This window comes from Procambarus clarkii, chromosome 6 (genome assembly GCF_040958095.1).
Source record: "Procambarus clarkii isolate CNS0578487 chromosome 6, FALCON_Pclarkii_2.0, whole genome shotgun sequence".
Lineage (NCBI taxonomy): Eukaryota > Metazoa > Arthropoda > Malacostraca > Decapoda > Cambaridae > Procambarus > Procambarus clarkii.
The window spans coordinates 45,492,976-45,512,407 of NC_091155.1; the positions used below are offsets into that span (position 1 = coordinate 45,492,976).

The window sequence follows — 19,432 nt, forward strand, 5'->3', positions numbered from 1 at the left end:
ATCACTACCTGCATTCCCTGACAACCGGTGCCGGGCTAACTCCCGACTGCTGTTCCGTTTCAATTTCTGCCGTTTCATTCAACATGTAATTATTGTCATTATTTTTGTTTTATACTTCAGTTCAGTTCTTGCTTTTGATCTTGATTAGTTTCATATCTTAAGTTTTTATTTGTATTTTCCCAAATCCTACCTGAAACGCTGTGAGTATTAATGGCTTTAAGCATAGTATATACTAGCTGTATCTAGAAATCCAACATTCTGCTTGTAACTCATTTTGTATGTATGTGCTTTTCCATAAATAAAATTATCATTATAAGAACTGCCTTAAGGGGGCGGCTGGTTATTTTAGTGAATGTTGTTCTATGTCAACCAATATTAGTTTTCTAGTTGTATATGAAAAGTGCTTAAATTGTCCCAAGTTTCAGTACTGCAGCGTAAATAGAAAGGGAGTTTTTTTTTTTTTCCAACGTTTTTTACGTATTTTCAAGTTCACACTTCAGAACACACGTTTCAGATATAATTATTCTGTGACACTTTTCTGACACATTAGCATATAATAAAGGATTTGGGGATTTAGAATTTCCAAAACATCTTTAGTTTTCCTAATACAAATGTTCAAAGTTCCCCAAATTTTTTTGCAAATATGGCATGTTTGTTGCTATTATAAAATCAATAAATGAACTTAGAGAAAAATGAAAGCCCCACAATGTAGAGACATGCCCTCCACATATACTGTGTAAGTTTCATGTAAATTGAATAAAAAAGGAATCAGTTTTGTAAACGTTTGTGTCAATTGAAAAAAAAACAGAAATGAATAAAGTCTAAGGTTCTAAAATCTGTGGCTGAGGTTGACATCAACCAATTTTCTCCAAAATTGGCATCCTTACAGATAGGCTTACGTACAGTCAGGTGTGTAAGTTTGATGCAAATCGCCAAAAGAAAAAATGAAAAAAAAAATATTTAAAAAAAAAAAAAAAGAAAAATCCTTTTTTTTTTTTCTTAAAAATTTTTTCCAATTAAACTAATTATAATATTTGTTTAATATATGCTATTGTGATAGCAAAGAGTCGTAGTTATGATTTCAGTTGACACTTTTGATTGATAATCGATTTTGACCATTTTTGCATAATTTTCACAACTACTTCAATATTTTTTTTCTCCCTTCCTATTTATGCTACGATGCTGAAACTTGGACCAGATGAAACACTTTTCATATAGAACTTGTCAAAAAAGTTTGATTGAAATCGAACGAGTTTTCATTTTTGCATTTTTGGACCCAGATGCCAACCAGACGCCCCCTTAAGAAACTCGTACAGTACAAGGAATCATTCAGAACCTTGTATGCCACTATTTCAAACCAATCTTGCAGTATGTAGCTCCAGCCTGGAGCCCATACCTAGTTAAACACAAGACAAAGTTAAAGAAGATTCAGTGATGTGCCAGGAGATTACTTCCAGAACTAAGAGGTATGAGCTACGAAGAAAGGCTACGGAAGCTAAACCTTGTCTCTGGGCGACAGAAGTTAGGCAAGACATGATCACCACCTACAAAATTCTCAAGAGGAATTGACAGGGTGGACAAAGACAAATTATTTAACAAGGGCACAATACGAACAAGGGGACACAGGTGGAAACTTAGTACCCAAATAAGCCACAAGACATTAGAAAGAATTTGTTCAGTGTCAGAGTAGTTAACAATGTGTTAGGCAGTGATGTGGTGGAGGCTGACTCCATACACAGTTTCAAATGTAGACATGATAAAGAGCCCAGTAGGCTCAAAAACCTGTACACCAGTGCTAGCACACCTAGGTGAGTACTTAACCAACCTTACTTGTGTACAGCTTTTAGTCAATTTTAATAAATATTATTATTTAGGGCTCATTTTGATTGTCATGAATGTATAGGAGTGGCCACCAACCCTAGACCTTCAACACAGTGGCCCCAAGGGTGCCTGGCTGATGCCAATGTTTGAATACCTTTAGTGTGATGCAGCCTCTGGAAAACCTCACACGCAGTTATTATTTGATTTCAGGCTTCAAACAGTTTAGATATTTGTATAAGCCGTTGTTTCGTGCAGGTGTTGTTATTGGTTGAGGGGCAACGTCCTGCAGGTGTTGTTGGTTTAGGTGCGAGACACTCGCGGGATCTGGTCCTGCAGGTGTTGGGTCTCGCCGGCCGCCAGACGTAAACAAACTCATATGTTAGTTATCAACAAAACTTTTGATTCCAAAAATTACCAAAATATTAAAGTATAATTGGATTTTTGTTTTAATTATTTAGAGTTTTAACGAAATATATTTATAATTTATTCTTGAGATTATATTTAATAATAATATATATATATATAATCGACATATTCCCAAGGACAATTTTGTAGCAGTTATACGTCGGTGAATAATATCCTAATAATTGTGTTATTATAATAAATGGTACTTGAGTAGTTTTATTGTGTAAAGTATAGTGATGCAATTAAATTTCTTTCTTTATTATGCACCCCATACCCATCCCGTGGGCGGTGGTGTAAAGGATTACAGAGGCACATGCCAGAATGTAAAAATACCAATCTTATATAATCTCACAAACCCATTGTACCTTCTTGTAAATAATAATAATAATTATTATTGTGTGTAATGAAAGAGGTAGGAGTTGGTGTGGCTGGCCCGAGTCTCTAAACTCGCCCACATTACGTGACCAAAGTTCATGAATATCATATTACAATTATTATACTTCATAGTGTATAATATATATTATTTTTCAATATATTCATAAAAATCTATTCACATTTTGGTGTGTGTGTGTGTGTGTATACATGAGAAGTGTGTGTGTGTGTGTGTGTTGTGTAGAGCGGTGTGTTGGTGAGAGCAGCATGGCGGCCGTGTGTTGATAGTCTGGTGGTCCTGGTCCTCGTGTACACTTCGCTCCCTCTGCCTCTTCTCCTCCTCCTCCCGGTTGTCTTCAAGTGGCGAAACTGAGCGTCTCCGCCACACACACACCTCGCCACCGTCTCTGCCGCAGTAGTGTAGGGTTGTAAGGAGAGTAATGGCGCAGCAGCTAGCCGGCCTCTTCACCAGAGTGGGGCAGATTGGCTTCGGTGTGGCTGTCGTCGGCGGCGTCGTCAACTCTGCTCTATACAATGGTCAGTGTTGGGGGGGGATTGACGTCTCTGCCGGGATTGACGTCTCGGCCGTGATTGACGGCTCGGCCGGGATTGACGGCTCGGCCGGGATTGACGTCTCGGCCGGGATTGACGGCTCGGCCGGGATTGACGTCTCGGCCGGGATTGACGTCTCGGCCGGGATTGACGTCTCGGCCGGGATTTACGAGTTACTGGTGAATGTTTCGGAATAAAACTGACAGCTGATGTATGACGATTAATTTTCTTGTGACTAAGGGTTAGAGCCGGGGTGTGCTGTAGTTGAGCACACTGCGACTGTAATGCTGAGGTGACTTTAAGAGTAGGAACTGTTCCTTGTTCTGGAGGCGTGTTTGGTGGCTACCTTGCCATGAATTCTGGGCTCAACTTCCTCGCGGCCCGGTCCTTGACCGGGCCTCTTGGTTGCTGGACTGGTCAAGCAGGCTGTTGGATGTGCCTGGTCACAGCCTGATGTATGAATAACAGCCTAGTTACTCAGGTATCAACCAGGCTGGTACACAGGACACCCAACTATGATGGGGCAACTGTAGTAAAATGACCACACCTAAATGAGTGTACCTGTTTGGGTACTGTGTATTTATTAAGCTATCTTGAGATGATTTCGGGGCTTTAGTGTCCCTGCGGCCCGGTCCTCGACCAGGCCTCAACCCCCAAGAAGCAGCCCGTGACAGCTGACTAACACCCAGGTACCTATTTTACTGCTAGGTAACAGGGGCATAGGGTGAAAGAAACTCTGCCCGTTGTTTCTCGCCGGCGCCCTGGATCGAACCCCGGGACCACAGGATCACAAGTCCAGCGCGCTGTCCGCTTGGTCGACCAGCTCCCAAGCTATGCATGGTAATGGCCGAGAACACTGCTGTGCACAAAAAAAAATTAAAGAATTATTTTTCTAATATTAAAATGCATTCCCCGATCAATGGTAAAATTTAAAAAATCGTATGTGACATTATGGCCGTGATAGAGCAAGAAAATCTGGCATGATAGAGGCACTGGCGTGACACGTGGCCGGGGTAGTCAGCTGCAGCCAAGCTGTGTGGCAGGAGTTGCCACCAAGATGACATTACCTATTTATTTTTGTCTCCAATTAGGGTTTTTCAGTAATATTATTCAATAGTGTGTAATTTAATGAATTATATACCGGTCGGTGTAGGTCGGTAGGGAGCCGGTCGGCCGAGCGGACAGCACACTGGACTTGTGATCCTGTGGTCCTGGGTTCGATCCCAGGCGCCGGCGAGAAACAATGGGCAGAGTTTCTTTCACTCTATGCCCCTGTTACCTAGCAGTGAAATAGGTACCTGGGTGTTAGTCAGCTGTTACGGGCTGCTTCCTGGAGGTGGAGGCCTGGTCGAGGACCAGGCCGCGGGGACACTAGAAGCCCCGAAATCATCTCAAGATAACCTCAAGATACTTAGATAAGTGGAACATTGCCATATTGAAAAATGTTGCTAATATCTAGTGAAACATTATATTCTTTGTTCAATCAAAATGTGTTTTTACTGTACACTATATGCTCACATTGTATATAACTTGCTACATTTTTTTGTGCACCATAATGAACCACAAACTTCGTATGGTGTGTCCAAACAGCATAGCAGATACCAGTCAGCAGATGACACAACCTCACTCGGCAAGATACCTCCTCCCAAGATATTACACACATTACAGAGCACCACTTGGTTTCCGAACTTTAGTTATCCAAAACTTCCAGTTTCCCGATTGGGGTTGGGGAGTCATGCTACACGAACAAAGTTCGGATAGGAAGCGGTCCGCCAAGCGTCGCGCCGGCCCGTGGTGATGGGTGGGAGATGGTCCAGTTTGCCGCCTTCTACCCTGTGATTTCACAGATTCACGGCCTATTATTCCTATTATTTTGATTTGTCACGAGGCTGGAGAGTTCATTCTGTAATTTTGTTTTACATATCTGCACAATCAAGGAACATCTGTGCACCATGTCGGCTCCAAATGCACGCATTGTGTCAGTGATGGCTGACTGGTGGGTGGATGGATGGGGGAGCTTAGATGGAAGGCAGTATGAGAGAGAGAGGGAGAATTAGTGAGAAAGGGAGGGGGAGGTAGGCAGGAACGAAGTAGTGAGGGGGGGCATGGGAGAATTAGGGAGGGAGGGAAAGGCAGGCAAGCAGGCTGGCAGGGATTGGCACAGGCAGGCAGGCAGAGAGGCTGGCTGGCTGTTAGGCAGGCAAGCAGGCTGGCAGGGATTGGCACAGGCAGGCAGAGAGGCTGGCTGGCTGTCAGGCAGGCAGACTGGCTGGCAGGGAGGGAGGGAAAGGCAGGCAAGCAGGCTGGCAGGGATTGGCACAGGCAGGCAGAGAGGCTGGCTGGCAGGCAGGCAGGCAGGCAGGCAGGCTGGCTGTCAGGCTGGCTGGCTGTCAGGCTGGCTGGCTGGCAGGCTGGCTGGCTGGCTGGCAGGCAGACTGGCTGGCTGGCTGGCTGGCTGGCAGGCAGACTGACTGGCAGGCAGACTGGCTGGCTGGCTGGCTGACAGGCAGGCAGGCAGGCTGGCAGGCTGGCAGGCTGGCTGGCTGGCTGGCTGGCTGGCTGGCTGCCTGGCTGCCTGGCTGCCTGGCTGCCTGGCTGCCTGGCTGCCTGCCTGCCTGCCTGCCTGCCTGCCTGCCTGCCTGCCTGCCTGCCTGCCTGCCTGCCTGCCTGCCTGCCTGCCTTCCTTCCTTCCTTCCTTCCCCTCCCTCCTTAAATCTCCCATTCTCCCTCCTAGCATCTCCCCCTACCTTCCCCTCCCTCCCATTCTCACTAATTCTCCCCCCCCCCCCCCCCCTCTGTTGGTGGAGTGGTGAGGGAGGCAGTAAGGAAGGATTTGCTGACCAGGCGATGGTTGCCAAACTTATCGCCCATATTGTATTACAAATTTTAATCTTGGTTGTAAAATATTTATGCCAAAATATGTTAATTTTCATATATTTACATTATTAATCATTAACATGTTATATGATTTCCTATTTATTAATTAAACAAATATAGTTTTATTTATGAATTATGCACAGTTGGCATCTGTGAGCAGGCGCTGACAGACATGTCTGCCTCTACACAGCCTCCACCTCGTTAGTAGGTCCCCCTCCTCCAGAGCCAGCTGTTCTCGTGTTATGAGGAAGGCAGTGAGGGGGAGAGGCAGTGAGGGGAAGAGGCAGTGAGGGGAAGAGGCAGTGAGGGGAAGAGGCAGTGAGGGGAGGAGGCAGTGAGAGAGAGAAGCAGTGAGGGAGGGAAGGGTGGGGGTGAGTGAACGCATTTACACAATGAACTTTATTTCATTTGTTACATTTATGCTCTGAATGTCAATTTTTTCCCTTAGAATTTTTTGTTAAATTTAAAAAAAAATTCTGTCCATTTTCCTCCATTCTCGTTAACGAACTTAAACGATAACTGACGAGTCTCGTCCCCAAGGGGTTCGGAAACCAAGTGGTGCTCTGTACTAATTCTAGGCACATTGCTGCTACCCCAGTATCCACTCAATTTAAGGACCTCTTATTTACCGTTATGCTGGTTCTAAAGACGGATTTTTAGGTCGTTAACTGGTGTCTTAATTACAGTCATTGGCCGTTAAATCCGAAATATGGTATTGAGTTTAGAGTCCAGTACGTGTTAAACTGGAGGCCAGTATTGTGTTGCTGGGACAACCTTGCCCTCGCTAGGCCAGTAGTTACATTTTCCGTTCACAGATTTCACTGCTTCTGTTATGCAGCATGAAGTCAGAGCTAGTCAGTCACAGCTGCTGGTGGAATAATAATCGTGGTACAGTATTTACCATTTTTTTGGGGGGGGGGAGCCCCATTGGCTCACCGGAGCTATCCAGGCTGTGTATTAGCTTTCTGGCATCAAAGTGCATGGAGTTCTTGCCTACCGGGGACCATGAGCCAGAAACTGGCCCCCCCTCAAAGAGGCACGAGGAGCAGTGGCCTATAGAAATCCCCCATGTGGTTGGAAGCATTCTGTCCGCCAATCGACCTGGTCTTGCTCCCAGAAAGGTAGGCGCCCCAAAGCAAACCCCTATTCTGGTGAAAATATTGCTACCGAAAGCTGAACGAGTGGACAGAACTCCCGACGAAAATTAGCAAACGATCATGACGTCATCACGTTGCCGCGCCGATGTCTGCGCAATCCCCTTCCCCGGGAGGCAGAAGGGGGAGATCCAGACCCTCGTGCCAGCAATCCAACCAGCAGTTCTTGGATGATGTGATACTGGCTGGTTGGATGCCTCTGGCTCCAGTTTTTTTCTGTTCCTGTGCCTTGGTCTGTCTCTACAGGTGGTGTGTGAGCCAGGAGAAATATTTTGTGGTACTCGGGCTGCATGAACCTAGGGTTTCCTTCCCTAGGTACCCTGTAAGTACTTCCTTTGGGGTTTAGGGTCACCTTCCACAAGTCACCCTGGGGCCTGCCTCCGCTGTGTCTTTTACTGCTCGGTACTAGGCCGCCCTTGGAGTCATCTGGGGTTTTTGTTGCCCTTGTTTGTCTCTGGGTAGGAGGTAGTTTTCATTACTGGTAGGGGCATAGGGTACTGCACAGCTAGTTTTCACCTATTACAGCAGCCGGCTCTGTTCTGCGTGGGTACGTTGTCCTTTTGCAGGGTTTTTCTTTTGTTTTGTTTCCCTGCTTGGTGGGGGGGGGGGAGAAGGATCTGCCTTTGGTTGGTTGCCCCTATTTTACTTGGGGGTCTTTCCCTAGAGATCTATGTTCTTGGTGGTACCCTCTGCTTGGCACCCATGAGTGGACACGTCCCAGGGGTCCAGCTTGAAAAGTTTGTTCGGTAGTTTTGGGGTGCCGGTTCACAGCACCCTGCCTAGGCTTTCCTTAGCGTGACACCAAGGCTAACGGCCCTGGGAAAACTCACGGGGGCTCAGTGGTTCGATGGATGCTACCCTTAAGTCCTCTCTCACTTTGTGCGAGGTTGATGATTGCTCTGTCCCCTTGTCTCGGGGTTACAATCACTGGTTGTGCCTGCTGCCTGTCGGGTTGGTGATTCTTTTGAGCCGGAGTCGTGTGATGTTTGTTCCTTGCACATGCTCCAGTTCACCCAAGCTACTGAACATGTGTGGGTGCAGGCAGCAGAGGCATTGCATATGCAGTTTAGGTTGCTGCAATGCTATAGGGGTGTTGCTTCCCCAGATGACCGAGGCTGCCCTATCTTGGTTTTAGGGACCCGGACTTGGGGGTGGAAGTCGGTTCGACTCTGGTTCCGTCTGCTCCCTCCTTGTCCTTCGCCTTCGGTGGTTCATTCATTTAACCCCCTTCTTTGCTGCCGGCTCGAAAACATCTTGAGGATTTCAGAAGCTGGGCAGGATCTAATTGGTGTTGAAACTCGGGCAGTCTCGGGGGAGTCCCCTTCCGGGGTTGCGGCAGAGGCATTCGAGCCTTGTCCTCCAGCTGGAGCTTCTGGGTCTGACCAGTGGGCCCTCTTTGTTCCTGCCTTTTCTTTAGAAGGGGGGGGGTGTAGAGGACGGCTCGGCCCCGGGTCCTCGGGGTGAGGTTCCTGGGGCGGGTGAGTGGTTGACTTGGGGGGGGGGGGGGCCCTTGGGCCGTGTTGGACCCCACCTGTGTTTTTGTACTCTCGGAGCAGGGCTTGGTGTTACAAGGAGAGGGGTTCTCTTTCACTCCCTCTTCGCACAAATTGGATCTGGCATATACCCCTCCCCTGTCCTCTATCCCCCCTACCCCTGTCAGGGAAGCCGGTCGGCCGAGCGGACAGCACACTGGACTTGTGATCCTGTGGTCCTGGGTTCGATCCCAGGCGCCGGCGAGAAACCATGGGCAGAGTTTCTTTCGCCCTATGCCCCTGTTACCTAGCAGTAAAATAGGTACCTGGGTGTTAGTCAGCTGTCACGGGCTGCTTCCTGGGGGTGGAGGCCTGGTTGAGGACCGGGCCGCGGGGACACTAAAGCCCCGAAATCATCTCAAGATAACCTCCCCGGGTTTGGTTCCGTGATCCCGTGGGTTCCTCGTGTAACGGGGGGGTGGGGGAAATAGAATGACGAGTAAGTAGAAAGTGAGTAGAAGTAGAAGAGGTAGAAGGGTAGATGAAGAAATGCTGCCACCATCCATTCTAGACCATTACATACAAGACAAGGAATGGAACTTGTCTGTATCACAAAATTCTCAAAGACGTTAACATGAGGTCATTATTAGTCTGTTCCATCTGTATCGTGTACTCATTAAAATCATGAACCCAGTAACCGCAGAGGCTTTCTCACCTCAACTCAAAAACTCTAGGGAACAAAGTTAAAGACAATTTAAACAATAAATTCATCAATTATATTTTTCAGGATAAGTATCATAATTTGAGCCATTCAACTTAATGTTCAAGATTAATATACAAAGTGAGTCATCATCCAAGAATTCGAGAACACTACAACTTGACTGCCCCTGATCCTCACACAACACTTGTATACACGACCAAGTCACCTTAATGTTTTCAACTCGCCAAGTGTCTTGTTGTAATCCACAAGTTAGTAGGAATTATTAGCTAGAGGATCATTACTACAACACTTAACGAATGATGATTGGAAGTACATGTTAAGTAGACAGACTATGGATCACATATCTAAGAAAGGTCAATGGATTAAGACCGAAGCTGTTTAGCCAAATTAATAATTCCTGGAAAGAGGAATTATTCTTCGTCAGGCTTCTAGGATCAAGGTTACCGCTCTAGGGATAAGGTTAATCGGATTATACCTTCCTTGAGAGGCGTGGTGAAATGTTTGAGGCCATGGTTGGCTAAAGTCAGTCTGATTGTGGGAGTTGAACTTAGAAGTCCTCTGGATCCCCGTTTGTGGCAGCAGCGAAGTGTAGCAGACAGCTATGTGAGAACCTGATGTGATCTTAGTGACCAAGTTAAGTCGGCAGTATGTGAGTATTGAATGAAAGACTAACTGGGTGTGGAGCGTTGTAGTAATCATTCCGTATTAGGGACTTAGGCGGAAGTTAAGAGTGTGGGTGGTGATCTCGGAGGTCAAGTGGTCTATGGGTATTGGAAGTGTATTGACCTAATAGAGTATGTTAATATGTATTTATTTGTCAGTCTGTTCTTTGTAATTAAATGACAAAACCCGACGGCCTTTAAATACCTTCCATATGTTCATTCATTGTGTTCCAGTACAAACCGAGTGGTACGCCTCAAGGGTCTGGTGTGTGTAGGAGTATAGGTGGTAGTAACGGTTGCTGAGGCAAGGTGTTATGTGTTGTGTATTCGCTGTGTTCGGAATGAACCGGGGTTCAGCGTCACGACAGTCTGCCTATAGCTGGATAGAGAGGGAGGGAGGGAGGGGGGGGGAGTCTGCAGTTGTCAGGCAGCGTCACCCCCCGTCCGGCGACAGCCTATCTCGACGGCTGGCCTCTGCTCTCCTCTGCTGGCTGGTCTCCTATTGCTTCTCCGTGCTCTGCTCTCCGAGTATATATTGGGGAACCTAGTAGCTAACTCCGCCCACAAGTAGATAGCCCGAGGCTCTCTACGAAACCACTCCTTAAACGTCGGCATGTTTGAAGGTCACTTATCAGATTAGCAGAAGCAAGGTGAAATTTGCATGATCTGACCTCAGGTCACTTGAGGCCATTAACGCTTAGAGGTGTGAATTTCAGGTCGACAAACTGGTGCCTCTCAGATCCTTGTCTGTGACTCATGAACTATATATATTTTTAAATAAAACTAAACCAAACACCATTACGGTGTTACATTCGGTCTCATCCTTCCAGAGGTTTTTGGCTTCCCACGTCCCATCTCATGTGGTACGGGAAGCCCTTGCAGCTTACATCCTGTGTGACTTGGATTATGCTTGTGTGATGGACCCGCATTCCTTCGTATATGGATCTTCGTGTCTGTACTGGGTTCGTTATGAAGTTCCAGAGTCGTCCTGGTTGGCAGACTGCCTGCTTTTCTCGTTGGAGGCTTGGCACACATTCTGTTGGACCCGCCTGCTCAAGTGGAAGGAAGCTCAGACTGATTTGCAGGTTTTCCTGGGGGGGGGGGCGAATTTAAACATCTCGATGTACAGGGGTACCTCGGTTTAAGAGTTTAATCCATTCCTAGAGACGGCTCGTATTCCGAAAACTCGTATTCCGAAGCTAATTTCCTCATAAGAAATAATGGGAAATGAATTAATCCGTTCCTGACTACCCCAAACACCCCACATCAAACTAAATTTTTATACCTAATTCATCTAAATAAACCTACAAAACTATGTTCAAGTTATTACTTACCTTGCTGTTGAATGCTGTAGGCGTATGGAAGATGGTGAGGAGAGGAGTTACTGTTTGGAAGGGGAGTCCCCTTCCATTATCACATCAGGCAGTGAGGACCTTTCTGGTGTGCACTCCCTGGCACGTTTTATCTGAGTGCCACTAGGTCCTGGTTGTGGCTCACTGCTCGATTTTCTCACCACAATTCTGTCCATGGAAGCTTGCTTTTCCCTTCTTTGCAAGCTGTCTCTGTAGTAAGGCATCACATTGTCATTGAAAAGATTAAGGCAACGGCCTACTACAGCTTTCTCTGGGCGAGTCTTTTCAATAATTGTTTGAATCTCTTCCCACATCTGACACACCTTCCTAATTTCTGCAGAAGGGACATTCACTACTGCCTCATCCTCCTCCACTGTAGAATCATCAGCTGCGTTGTCTTGCTGTTCCTGTTGAAGAGCTTGGAGTTCTTCGGTGGTCAGTTCTTCATTGTGTTCTTCCACCAACTCCTCCACATCATCATCATCCAATTCCAAGCCCATTTGCCGGCCCACAGTAACAATTTCCTCAACAATAGGTGCATCATTTACAGGTTCAAACCCCTCAAAGTCTAGTTCTCTCACACATTCAGGCTACAATTTTCTCCAGCCAGGGATCAGGGTTCTTTGAGTCACTTCTTGCCAGGCTTTGTCAACGAGTTTTAAAGCACTACAAATGTTAAAATGCTGTTTCCAGAGAGTGAGGTTTGTGGCTTCAGTCACTTCAAAACATTTCTGGAAAAGTGCCCTTTCATAAAGTTTCTTAAAATTCACTATGATTTTCTGGTCCATAGGCTGAAGGAGTGGTGTTAGGAGGAAGGAATTTAACTGTGAGGAATTTATTGTATCTGGGCAACAAATCATCTTCCAAGCCTGGAGGATGAGCAGGAGCATTGTCGAGGAGAAGCACGGCTTTGAGTGGCAAATGTTTCTCCTGCAGATATTTTTCTATGGCAGGGCACACCACTTCATTCACCCACTCCGAAAAAATAAGCCTAGTCACCCATGCTTTTTTATTAGCCTTCCACATCACACACAAATGGGTTTTCTGCACTTTATACTGTTTGAAAACCCTTGGATTTTCAGAATGATACACTAGCAAGGGTTTAATTTTCAAATCGCCACTCGCCTTTGAACACAGCACAAGGGTAAACCTATCTTTCATAGGCTTGTGTCCGGGCAAGGATTTTTTCTCCTTGGTAATGTATGTCTTCTTAGGCATTCTTTTCCAAAACAGTCCTGTTTCGTCACAATTAAACACTTGTTGCGGTAGGTATCCCTCAGCCTCTGCAAACTCTTTAAATTCCTCAATAAATCGTCCAGCGGCTGGTTTGTCTGAGCTGGCTGCCTCCCCATGCCTTGTAACACTATGGATACCACTTCTTTTTATAAATTTTTCAAACCAGCCCCTGCTTGCCTTAAACTCTTTCTTATCTGCATCACTCGTTGCAGGGGTCTTCTTTAGAAGGTCTTCGTGCAACACCCTGGCTTTCTCACAAATGATGACCTCCGAAACACTATCACCCCTTAATTCCTTGTCGTGTATCCAAATTAATAACAACTTTTGCACTTCAAGTATTTGTGGTCTTTGTTTCGTCATTGTTCTTACTCCTTTTGCCACTTTAGCACTCATAATCTCATTTTTCTTCTTAAGTATAGTGCATATCGTTGACGTGGCTTTGTTGTACTGCCTACAAAGTTCAACAACGTGTACTATTCTCATGCTTCCGAATGATCTCTTGTTTCTCCTCTATTGTCATCCTCACATGGGCTTTCTTGCCTTGATCCTTACCACTGGCTTTCTTGGGACCCATGGTGAGCTATATAATAACAAATTGTATAGTCAAATGACCAAAAATCCAACAAAACACTGAAAATCCGGATGAATAATTGATGTGGGATAGTCATTGGGCGCGAGACAATGGTAAACTGAGGGGCGGAGGGGCGACGATCGCCGTACCACCACGCGCTAGGTCGCCCTGAACGCGTATCAACAAACTCGCGTTCCGAGGTAACCCTCGCCTTCCGAGACACATTTTCCGAGGAAATCCTGCTCGTATTCCGAAAAACTCGTATACAGGGACACTCGTATTCCGAGGTACCACTGTGTGTTTGTTTGCCTCTGCCCTTCCACGGGATGTTAGTGTGATGCAGCTTCATGTGTAGGTTCCTTGCCTTTCGGCTGCCTTGGTCGCGGAGGATTTGCATACACGTGGCCTACTAACTTCGACCCTGCATTTCTTCTCCCTCCTCCCTCAAGCTGTCCTTGGATTGGCCTAAGTTGGATGTGGAGGAGCTTGAGACCGCCTCTGGGTCTGGTTTATTGCCCTCGGCGGTGCGTGTGTTGTCTGCATTTTTGCTCTGTTCGCTCGTGCCTGGTCTCACGATTTGTGGGCCTTTCGGGTCGTTTCGTGCGGCCTGCAGTGGTGTTGGGTGGCTCCTCCTCCTTTGGGGGGTTCGGGGCAGGACTTCTACTGCTCTGTAGTCATCTCGGAGTGGGTTTGCTTGGGCGAGCCATGTCTTTGGTGGGTTTCCCACCTGTTTCCGGGCCCAAAATGGGACTGTGCAGACCTCCAGTTCTTTCTGGACTTGTCTTGTCTGAACCCATGGGTTTATTGCCCCCCCCCCCCCCTCCCTCCTTTCAGACGACTACTCTGTCCCAGGTCTGTCTTCTGTTGGAGCTGGGTGCTTGGATGATGTCCCTGGACCTCATGGATGCATATTAGGACGTCAAGGTTACTGCTTTCATTGCCTTCTATATGGCTTGAATCTGGCACCTCGCGTTTTCACATTCCTTACTCGGGTCGTGGTGACCCGCCTGCGTCTGTTAGGTGTTTGGGTTCTGCCCTACCTCGACGACTGGCTGGTTTGGGCTCCCAGCCAGTCAGTGTCTCTGCTCGCCAGGGCTTTGGTTCTTTCCTAGCTCGCTGGGTTTGGATTCTTGGTGAACTGGCGGAAGTCCTGTTAGGTTCACCCTCAGGTTCGGTCTTGGCTGGATTTTGTGTGGGACGCTCGGGCCGCTTCCTTGTCTCTACCTCCAGCGGCTCTGCTTCGCCTGCGTTCCTGCCTTCGTCTGTTCCTGAGGGACTCCTGAGTCATGCGGCGGTTGCTCGAGGGTTTGTGCGGGAGCCTGAACTTTGCCATGATGGTCTACCCACCGGGTCAGATGTGGCTTCGTCAGCTGTTCTGGGTCCTTTGGGGTCCTTGTCCTGAGGTCCAATGCCCTTCCACCTCTCTCACAACCACTGGGTTTGGCCTTCAGGGGTTTTGTGTCAGGCTGCTGCATCGCGAGCTTCCTCTTTAGGTTTTTCGGGATTCGGTGTCTTGGCACCTACCCGAGCCCTCGCTCGATGTGTTTGCGGATGCATCGTCTCTGGGTTGGGGCTTTGTGACCAGTTCTCACCAGGCTGGCTAGGGACGCTGGGGTCCGTCCATCCGTTGGCCTCACAGCACAGAGTGGGAGTTCACGGCTGTGTAGATGTTGCTCCGGAGGGTTTGTGTCACTCGCGAATCGACAATCCAGCTTCATTCAGATTGTTCCCCGGTGGTTCGTTGCCTGAACCACGGGTCAGATTGTTCCCCGGTGGTTCGTTGCCTGAACCACGGGGGTTTGATGTGGTTCTTGACTTTTTGCGGCTGGTTGCTTCGGGTAACTCATCTGCTGAATTCTCGGGGTTTAGCTCTCTGGCGGTTCACGTTTAGGGAAGTGTCCAATGTCCTGGCGGACGGCCTGTCCTGGTTCATTTAACAATTCCCGGCCTGTCCCCGGTTCATTCAACTGTCCATTCATGTGGTTGACGCCAACTCATTCAGTTAGCTCTGCCAGACGTTCGGTCCTCCAGAAGTGGATCTTTTCACGTCGGCGTGTAACCCCCACCTCGCCCAGGCCTGCCCTTCAGGCAGGACTGGGCGAGGTGGGGTTACCTGTAACTCTTTTCCCCTGGTTAAGCTGTTTCTCCAGGTCCTGGCTCGCTTAGAGACTTACCAGGGGCAAGTTGTCTTTCTTGTTCCTTCGTCGCCAGCTCAGTCTTGGTTTCAGGCGCTGCTTGCTCGGTGTCCGAACCCCGAGAGTCTCATGCGACTCCACTTCTTTCAACAGATCAGTTCAGCTAGTGACGAGGCTGGTTCATTCTTCTCCTCGAGTCTTCACATCTAGCACTTGACTCGAGTCTATCATCACTTGCATGAGGCACAGGTGGCTTCGTTGTTGGTCTCCCACCTATGTTATCCGTCTTGGCGGCAGTATGAAATTTCCTGGCAGTCCTTCCAGTTTTACCTATCACTGTGTAGGTGTACTTCGGTCTCTGGTAGGGTTATTTTGTCTTTTGTGGTTGTTCCAGGACCGTCATCTTATGCCGAATACTGTCGCCTCATATTGTGCAGCACTGGCAGGGCCACTCCAGCTTGTGTTTGGTGTTGATGTTACTTCTGTTTTGTTCCGCAAGCTGTCTCGTGCGTTGTTTCACCTCCGGCCTGTTCATGCGCCTCCTGAGCCGTCCAGGTCTTTGGATTGGGTTCTCTCTTTTCTTTCTTCTCAGTTTGTTGTAGCTCCTTCGGTTCAGGATTTTTTCTAAGGCTTCTTTTCCTGTTGGCCTCTGGTAAGGTCTAAGGTAAGGCCTCTGTGGGGTCAGAATGGGGAGCTTCATGCTCTCCTGCACAGGGGTTTCTGCTCCTTTGGTCCTGGTGGTTGCAGCCGTCTCCTTTTCTAGTGAAGAATGAGACTGCTGCTTTCCAGAGGGGTCATTGGGTTGTTGATGCTTGGTTGACCAGGCCGGGGGCACATCATGTGTTGTGTCCGGTTGCGGCTCTCCGACATTTGCGCGCCACGGATTCAGTGGCCGGGGATGCGCATTGGGTTGACCTGGTTTCCCTTCTTCCCTGTTCCTGGGCTTGGGTCTCTCGGGTCATCTGCAGGGTTATCAAGCCTGTGGTCTATCCCGTGCCCACGATGTTCGTAAGTTTGCTGCTTTGGCGGCCGTCTTTGGCAACATGTCTTGGGTTGACATTCGGCTGTGGGTTTTTTGGAGGTGGAACAGGGTCCTGGCCGCTTGCTACCTTGTCAATATCCCTTGATCTGGTAGGGCCTGCGTTGCATTGGGTCAGCAGTTGCAGCCAGTTATCTCGACTTCACATGGAGGAGTGAGGACTGGCTGCCTCCTGGGTAAGTCTTGTATTTTTCCTTGTCTGTGAAGTTAGCTCCAGAGAGCCGACGGGGCTCCCAGGATGGGGGGAGCTGTGCAGACGGCGACGTGGTGACATGACGTCATGCTCTTTTGCTTGTTTTTGTTTGGGGAGTTCTGTCCACTAGTTTGGCTCTCAGTAGCCATTTTTTAACCAGAATAGGGGGTTTGTTTTGGGATGCTTACGTTTGTGGGTGCGTGACCCAGTTGATGGCCGACATAGAATGCTTCCAACATAAGGGGTTTCTATAGGCCATTGCTCCTCGTACCTCTCTTGAGGGGGCCAGGTTCTGGCTCGTGGTCCCTGGTAGGCCTAAAAAACTCCATTCACACTGATGCCAAAGTTTAATACTGTCTCCACTCGATTATCCGGACTATATGGGAAGGGCCCACCCCCCAGCCGGATAATCACGTGTTCCGGATAATGGTACTTTATCACCCGAGTCCAAAACTAACCATTTCCAATTATTTTTATACTACAAACAACATACTTTAATTTGAATTGCCTTGCCCCATATAATTATTAAATATTCAACTAGAAACCTCAACTTATCTTGTTGTTCGTCTTCTTGATTGATGCCACACATCTTGAAGTTAAGAATTCTTAACAATTTACATAACCTATACTAACACAACACTAAAATTAGCACTTAAAATTACTGTACAGTTCATTAAGTAAAGTTAGTTTTGACTGCCAGCTGCTGAAGCCTCACTGGTTGAAGGCACTTGGCTTGCCTGTGACGCCTCACTTGTTGAAGGCGCTGGGCTTGCCTGTGACGCCTCACTTGTTGAAGGCTCTGGGCTTGCCTGTGACACCTCACTTGTTGAAGGTGCTGGGCTTGCCTGTGACGCCTCACTTGTTGAAGGCGCTGGGCTTGCCTGTGACGCCTCACTTGTTGAAGGCGCTGGGCTTGCTTGTGACGCCTCACTTGAAGGTGCTGGGCTTGCCTGTAACGCCTCACTTGTTGAAGGCGCTGGGCTTGCCTGTGACGCCTCACTTGTTGAAGGCTCTGGGCTTGCCTGTGACACCTCACTTGTTGAAGGCGCTGGGCTTGCCTGTGACACCTCACTTGTTGAAGGCGCTGGGCTTGCCTGTGACACCTCACTTGTTGAAGGCTCTGGGCTTGCCTGTGACACCTCACTTGTTGAAGGCGCTGGGCTTGCCTGTGACGCCTCACTTGTTGAAGGCGCTGGGCTTGCCTGTGACGCCTCACTTGTTGAAGGCGCTGGGTTTGCCTGTGACGCCTCACTTGTTGAAGGCGCTGGGCTTGCCTGTGACGCCCCACTTGTTGAAGGCGCTGGGCTTGCTTGTGACGCCTCACTTGAAGGTGCTGGGCTTGCCTGTAACGCCTCACTTGTTGAAGGCACTGGACTTGCCTGTGACGCCTCACTTGTTGAAGGCGCTGGGCTTGATTTTCTTACCATATAAGAATCAAGTTTAGCTTACCTTCTGTGTTCATTGGCCTGTTGTATGATCAGCTCTTTGGTTCGCCTCAGGCTTCACTTCACTTGAAGTCGACCGGCCATTTTCACAAAGTTGTATAACATGTAACTTGTCTTCAATTGTTAGGACAACCTTCTTCCTCTTAACACTTCCAGAACGACTGATGCTGCTACCAGACAGTCTTGGCCAAAAATGTTCAAAGTTACTATGAAAATAAAAGTAAAAAAGTTATTTAAAAAAATATTTCACTAATGGCGCAGCACTGTGGTATAACACGAGGGACGGGAGTACATGGGTTGACCATTGTTGGATAGGTCCACTTGGGGCAGCTATAACATGTTACGTAGGCTGCCAGGAGGAAAAAACTCACAATATTTTTGAAGGAAACTTCAGCCTGTGCAAATTGTTTTTAGGAAACTTATATATTTGTTATTACATACTGTAATTACTAGTATTTTTGTTTTTGGCTATAATGAATTGTTCTAAAATTAATGGTAATTCCTGTACCCAGGTGGTCCCTCCCAACGCTCCCCTCTCCCTTGACACGACCCACCCACCCCACCCCCTCCTCCACCATGCGCCTCGAGCCAGCCAGCCACAGCCAGACGGGATTATCACGGTACGGCCCGCCCCATGGCTTTCATATCCGGACAGTTCAATGATTATCTGGCTGACTGACCGGATAGTGTAACATCGGCGGCAAGTTAACCGGCTCCGATTTTTTATCTGGCTCCCATGCCCATTTTGGCCGGGTATTGAGAACTTTATCTGGTCACGATTTTGGCCGTATAAAGGCGTTTTCCGGATGTTCGAATCCCGGATAATCAAGTGTCTACGGTACTAGCAATATCAGCCTGGATAGCTCCTGGAAGCCTCTGGGTCTCACCCAGAAAATGGCATTTCATTACATTTTAACTTGTTTATTTTCTGTAGCTTAAGCAAAATTTTGGTCTCGTTTTAATGCTATCCCCTACCAAAACATGTATTAATATATAATTTGTTCATACTTAGGTTTTGTATTCGTTAACTTCTCGATGATTAAGGAAAAATGCCTAACATCATGAATTTTCTTTCCAGTTGATGCAGGCCACCGAGCTGTCATCTTCGATAGATTTGCTGGTGTTAAAGACACAGTTATTGGTGAAGGTACTCATTTCTTCATCCCTTGGGTGCAAAGGCCAATTATTTTTGATGCCAGAACTCGACCAAGAAATGTCCCTGTGATGACTGGCAGTAAAGGTTAGTTGAATAAAGGTTACTTGAATAAATAAATGAAGATACCTGCATGTACTGTATTGTGTATCAAGTGGAGTGTCAGTAGGGGAAATGGAAGTGTGTCGGGAGGGGGGATGGGAGTGTGTCGGGAGGGGGGGATGGGAGTGTGTCGGGAGGGGGGGATGGGAGTGTGTCGGGAGGGGGGGATG

At 47.7% G+C, this 19,432-nt stretch overlaps 2 protein-coding genes across 3 annotated transcripts in view; one reads left to right on the plus strand and one right to left on the minus strand.

The window, feature by feature from the left end:
* The window catches only part of mRpL11 (mitochondrial ribosomal protein L11), a 117,988-nt gene extending 115,791 nt beyond the window's left edge, over nt 1–2,197 (minus strand). For both annotated transcript variants that reach the window (XM_045736246.2, XM_069308981.1), the window contains exon 1: nt 1,976–2,197. The gene's annotated coding sequence lies outside the window, so the exon portion shown is untranslated. The remainder of the gene's footprint in view (nt 1–1,975) is intronic.
* A 640-nt stretch (nt 2,198–2,837) lies between these two features.
* Phb1 (prohibitin l(2)37Cc) overlaps nt 2,838–19,432 on the plus strand; it is a 65,319-nt gene continuing 48,724 nt past the window's right edge. The window contains exons 1-2 of the mRNA XM_069308965.1: nt 2,838–3,135; nt 19,086–19,247. Of these exons, the coding sequence (XP_069165066.1) occupies nt 3,039–3,135; nt 19,086–19,247 (259 nt within the window). The 5' untranslated portion in view covers nt 2,838–3,038. The remainder of the gene's footprint in view (nt 3,136–19,085; nt 19,248–19,432) is intronic.